Source organism: Palaemon carinicauda, chromosome 4 (assembly GCF_036898095.1).
Source record: "Palaemon carinicauda isolate YSFRI2023 chromosome 4, ASM3689809v2, whole genome shotgun sequence".
Lineage (NCBI taxonomy): Eukaryota > Metazoa > Arthropoda > Malacostraca > Decapoda > Palaemonidae > Palaemon > Palaemon carinicauda.
In genome coordinates, this window is record NC_090728.1 from 100,424,758 (window position 1) to 100,431,390 (window position 6,633).

The following is a 6,633-nucleotide window of genomic DNA, read 5'->3' on the forward strand; positions in this document are numbered from 1 at the left end:
AACTCAGAGGGAGAAGAGATTGCTCTTAAATCTCCTAGGGAGATTAGTATCACTTTACAAAAGACTAGGAGGTATCAGTCACCACTTAAATAAGGCGATACAAGAGCAATCGGGGACATATATGAAAGTATACTAAAGCCCCTATGCTAGTAGCCTAGAAGCGGTGAGAATCGATTACCTAAAACACCGAAACTATCTCGTATACTATTTTTGGAAGAGGAAAATTTTTGCAGTAATATCTTATATGTATAGAATATTACCTATGCTTCAATAAAATTACCACACTAGGAAAACTATAGCATGCATGAAAGCAAGGGCTAGACGCCTAGGCTAGGAAGCCTAGCGTAAGTGAGGATCAGTTTCCTAAAACGTTGAAACCACGATAATATCAGCATAATATAAAATTTCCTAGCAATGAAGGCTAAATAGCTAAATTTATTAAAGCGAAATATACCGGGAAGGTCGTTCTGGCTGACTAAATGACACATGCATAGTGAACGCCAGCGTCCATGACGCCTCCGGTTAGGCAACAGCTCTTGTTACGTTAATTAAACCTTGAATCGAGGAAAAAACTGGAAAGAGCTTACATTTATACAAAATAAAGATAATACTCAACTTTCCAGAGGCAGATGAGGCTGGAGAAAGCATCATAGCAGAAAATAATCCAAAAAATAGCGTGAGAGCAATGGGAAAACAGAGTAAGGCTCACTACAAAAGAAGGAATAACAAGATGGCGTCCGGACATGACGTCATACAGGTACTCAACAGTAGGAGTAGAGTGTGCCTTAATAACGGCTCTCCTCCAGTTCTTGCCCTTCTCGAAGCTAAATGCTATTAGGGGTGTAGATAGCTGTGGCATGTCAAGAATACGTCCTCTGATATTGTGCGATATCCCTAAAGGTGAAAGCCAGGGATATTCGCGCCAGGAGTTAGAATTCTGGATACCTTAAGTAAAATTCTCTGTGATATATTACTGTAGTTAAATATAACCTAGGAAGCTACTATAAAGGAACTTCCATCAGGACGATTTGGACGACATGGCCTGATCCCAAAAAATCTGTGTGTAATCTTTGCCATGGATACCTGGGAACTCCCCATGGGTGCGTTCCTATTGCCTTTGGGGTGTTTTGTTGCATAACACAATACATGCAATCTTTAACCATCACCTGTCCACCAATTGATTTTGACCTGATTATACCTTGGTGATCAACATGCATTGCAGATAAAACTTTTTTCGGAATGTGAACTGGAAATAGCTACTCTTGAACCTCACATGATACAACCTTGTGTTACACTCAACTCATTCCAGATTATTTTATAGAATTTACAAACTTCCTTTTTTGCACATAAGTTCCTTACTATGATCAAACTGAGATTGTGATATCGCACCATTTTGGAGTAGAGCGGGGTCTACACCATTGGATGCTTTTCTCAATGAACTGAGATATGAAGTGATGTCATGTAACTCCATCGAATCTGGATGAAGGATTCACGACAAGACTATTCTCCACAAGAGGCAAACTCCAAAACTTCCTGCTTCAGGAATCAAAATTAGATTTAAAGAAGGCTTGCAATATTTTCAGAGCATAAGAACAATCGATGGTTCAGTAAAGGAATTAGGTGGTGGAAGTGATAAATCTTTCACGAAAGTGGACGAAAGTCAGCAAAAGAGCAAATACAAAAAGGGAGAGCAGAAGAACTAAGAGAAGAAATTCAAGGCAAAGAATGCAGTCACGCCACAAAATGAAAAGATGGTGAAAGACTACAAACTTTGTGGACGAAGTCGGGCTTTTGGCAATGATAACTATCCTGCATATAGTCAAGTATCCAAAAGCTGCAAGAAAAAGGGACACTCGCTAAATGTACAGAGTAGCAAATGAAGACGGGAGCAACAAGAACAAGTGTCTGTCTGCAGTGAAATGAAAAGGTGACTTGAGATCATAGGTAATGATGAGAGTCAATAACTGTAACGTCAAATTTTTACTTGAACATGGTACAACAGTCAACTGTTTCAACAAAAGATACTTCCCCATTAAGCAAGTGAACAAAAATACAAAGAACCTCTACATATGGATCAACACAGAAGAGGAGAGGTAGAACTTCTAATAACTAAACTTGAGAGTAAGGAAAACATATGTGTTTTTTATGTCGTTGGTAATCATCTTTAATCACTTCTTGATGTGGATACTGGTAATAAAATGGGCTTTTTGACATTAAATAAAGAAAAATATCAAGTTGCTAGTGTTGAAGCAAATGATAAGTTACGAGTCATGGTTAAGTGATTTTGACTGTCGACCAAACAGTGACCACAAAAGTACTGTCATGAAGGAGCATCCCTATTTCTATACAGAAGGAGGGAGTGAGACAGTAAATGAAGTGGTGAAACGCCAAATCCTATTTCCAGTAGAGGAATGGACTAAATGGGTTTTCCAAATAGAAACTGCTAGAAAGCCAAATGGGAAAATAAGACTTTGCGTTGACCCTCAACCACTAAATACAGCTCTACGACAAGAACACTACTCAGCACCAACTTTCGACGATGTTCTACCATAGCTATCAAATACAAAGATTTTTGCAAAGTATATGTAAAATAAACATTTTGGCACGTATTTATCGAAATCAGCAAAAGAAACTTCATCATGCACTTGTAGATTTGGATGGTGTTGCCTGCATAGCTGATGATATTGTTGCGCTAGGACAAGAAAGCACCAATTAAGAAGCTGAGAAGGATCATGCAGTGAATCTTGTCAACCTAATACAATGATGCAAGGAGAAGCACATTATCCAGAACCAAGAGAAAATGGACCTGAAACAGAGTGAAACTGAATTTATTTGGCACAAATTGACAAAGGTAAGTATTAAGGTCAGCGAGGAAAAGGTTTGGGCTATCAAAGAAATGTCGAATCCAGAATATATCTCCAGAGTTTGTCTCTGTGGTCTGTGATATCGTACAGTATCTAGATTGTTTCACTCTGAATCTTTTCGTCTGAAGAATGTGACCAAGACTTCAAGCAACTAAAACAGAAGATTTGCAATTCATCTCTACTTGCAATTTATGATTCTGACAAAGAACTGGTTCTCCAAGAAGATACTTCAGAAAACGGCCTTAGAGCTGTACTGCTCCAGAATGGAAGACCGATAGAATATGCTTCAAGAAATCTCCGATCAAATGAACGTGGATGGTCTCAGTTCGAAAAAAATACTGGTACTGTAATAGTAATCGGGTTAGAGAAGTTTGATCATTACACCTTCGGAAGAAAAGTGACAATCCATAATGACCATAAACTACTTGAAGTTATTTTGACAAAGCCACTGAGTCAAGCAACCAAGTGAGTTCAATTACTAAGGATGAGAGTTTTTGCTAGTTTGTGAATTTGTATGGCTGAAAGGAGAGAAGTTATATCTTGATGATACAATAAGTCGAACTGCGGGATGATACGCCAGATCCAAGAAGCTACTTATTTGCACCTCAAGATGTACCTGGTAAGAGGATGGAAGAAATCCAGGACGCAACTTTAAATGATCATCTCTCTTAACAACTGATGATTATATCCTACATGGTTTGCCTGTGTTCAGACATGAAGGGTAAATCCAAAACTTTATTTGATTTTTGAGTAACATTAGCATATGCAAATGGCATGATACTTGAAGGTGAAAGGGTCTTTAATACCAAAAGGTTATTGTCCAGTGTTTAAAAAGCTACTGCACGCAGTGTTTTTTTTTTTTCTTTTACCTTTTATGTCACACCACCTGAGTACCTGCCTTTGCCTAGTTTTTGAACCAGTTTAACCCTTTTGGTGGATTCACCTGTTCTATACGTTTGGCCTTGGGCATTGTTAAGGAACACCAGGTTTCATGTAACCCAAATTCTTATATATATATATATATATATATATATATATATATATATATATATATATATATATATATATATGTATGTATATATATATAGATAGATATAGATACAGTATATATATATATATATATATATATATATATATATATATATATATATATATATATATATATATATACATGTACATATATATATATATATATATATATATATATATATATATATATACATATATATATATATATATATATATATATATATATATATATATATATATATATATTCTTACAAAACTGGTCTAGTATAAGAGTAAATATTTTGTTCATGTATTTCATTTGTGTATTCAAGAGGTGTATAGCCATCTCGTAAGGTGAGTTCCACCCATGTAGATTTAAGTAATGTAGGTAAATTACATAAGACTCGTCATTCACTTAACTGTATTTTTCATCTAATTCAGTATAAGTAAATTTACGTTATTTTTTAAAATTAACTTTTTATTTCAAATATTTTGTTGCGAAGTCTTATGTAAGCTCAATTAGGTATGGTGTATGACCCATACGAGGTATGAACACGAGGGATTACGTAATTTTTATGTTTCCACGTGGTTAGGAAGTGCATGAAAATTCTCAAATTAGATTTACTCTTTTCTCTATTGTTTGGAGGAGTAGGTGAGCGGAAATAGTTGAGAGAGAGAGTTGCCTTACCATGTACGTTGGAATTCGTCAGTTACTTGACTAGTTGGCAACTTGGTGCCGTAAGCCTGACCTCAAGCTTACAGACCATGTCCTAGAAGGATCTATAATAATTTAATATATATATATATATATATATATATATATATATATATATATATATATATATATATATATATATATATATATATATATAGACTCTAGGAATGCATAAGCAGCAGAAGAGATTCAGCCTATCCCTTTGAAAGAGCTAAAATTTACAAGCCCTCTCTCCTCTCAAGTGTGTATCCTCTTAAACGTGAATAAGGTTTTTACCCAACGTATATCACGTATAGTTTTGTTCAAACTTTGGTAGAATTTATTGAATGTTAAATTAAGTGTTGTGGGTAAATGTAAGTACATTGTCATATAAAATTTTGTAACTGGCCCTGCGAGATTTAGGTTATATAGTGAAGTGTATTTATTTTGCTTAACTGTTCGGTAAGCTCATGTGAACCAAAAAACAAAAGTCTAACAGTAACAGTTATGAAAATTCCATTTAGTGTTTAATCATTAGAGTGTGAAAGTGTTGACTATTTTCAATTAATTATCAAAATTAAATATTTCCAGTGAAACGGGTGATTGTTTAACATATATACTATCGAGCTATCACACATCTTGAAAAAACAAAAAGTGGGTTTTAAACTATATGCAGATGATACTCAGTTTTACCTCTCAATTTCAACAACACAAGATACAAAGAAAATTGATGAGATAATGACCGAAATAAAAACATGGATGCAGAGGAAAAAGCTCAAATTAAATAATGATAAAACAGAATGTATGTTCTTTGGCACAAAGGTGGCTTTGAAGAATTACCAGTTAATTCAAAGTATAAAAATTGGTGATGCTGATGTTGGGATTGTGCCTGTTGTGAAAAATTTGGGTGTGCTGATAGATTGTAATTTGTCAATGAGGGACCAAATTGTGAACACAGTGAAAGTGTGTAACTATCACCTGAGAAACATAGCATTTATTAGAAAATATTTAACAGAGGGCAGTACAAAAATTTTAGTGATGAGTCATGTAATATCAAGGCTTGATTATTGCAATTCTCTGTACTACAAATTGCCCAATACACTATTAAGAAAGCTTCAAAATGTGCAAAACCGGGCGGCTAGACTGATAAAAGGCATTAAACTAAGGGAGAGAATAACTCCTGCATTGATCGATCTACATTGGTTACCTGTTGAGGCTAGAATTGAATTTAAAATTTGCTTGTTGACTCGCAAAGCACTTACAAGTGATAAGCCTAAATATCTTCGTGATTGCTTGGTCCCCTACCCTGAAGCTACCAGCGCCGCTGTAAGAGTTAGACATGCTGATGACCCACATAAACTATTCGAAATTGGTGTGAATCATGCAATAGGAGGAAGAACGTTCAGTTATGCTGCACCGAGACTCTTTAACGACCTTCCACTCGATGTCAAGAATAGCAATAATGTGGCAGCTTTCAAGAAAAACCTGAAGACTTATCTTTTTAGAAAGTGTTATAATAGTGACCTGAAAACTATTAAGCCTGAATACAAATGCTAGCGAAATAACTGATAACAATACAGAGCAAAATATTAACTGGAAAGAAATTATTTTTTCACACACCAAGGCCCGCCTGAACAGACCTTTAGTGTTTGATGGAGGGCGAGAAATAAACCCGTAAAAGTAAAAGTAAGTATTGTAGAATTTTTCATAGAGTAACATTTTCTTGTCTTAGTCTAAGGTTTTGTTCAGATTTAATATTTCGCGTGATTTATTTTTTTTTAATTTTTTTCTATTAACTTTTATAGAATATATTTATTTGTGTAAAGAGTGTATTATTTCGATCACTAATATCTCCTAATAGTGCATTGATCGTAATCCCTTACTAAAAAACCGAAGTAAGAGGTTGTTTTTGAAGAGTTCAAATATATATATATATATATATATATATATATATATATATATATATATATATATATATATATATATATATATATGTATATATATATAGATATATATATATATATATATATATATATATATATATATGTGTGTGTGTGTGTGTGTGTG

At 34.3% G+C, this 6,633-nt stretch overlaps 1 protein-coding gene across 1 annotated transcript in view; it reads left to right on the forward strand.

Annotated features, from left to right (window-relative positions):
- Positions 1-2,800: 2,800 nt before the first annotated feature.
- Positions 2,801-6,633, forward strand: part of LOC137639582 (uncharacterized) — a 9,143-nt gene continuing 5,310 nt past the window's right edge. The window contains exons 1-2 of the mRNA XM_068371844.1: positions 2,801-2,936; positions 3,071-3,329. Coding sequence (XP_068227945.1) covers positions 2,801-2,936; positions 3,071-3,329 — 395 coding nt within the window. The remainder of the gene's footprint in view (positions 2,937-3,070; positions 3,330-6,633) is intronic.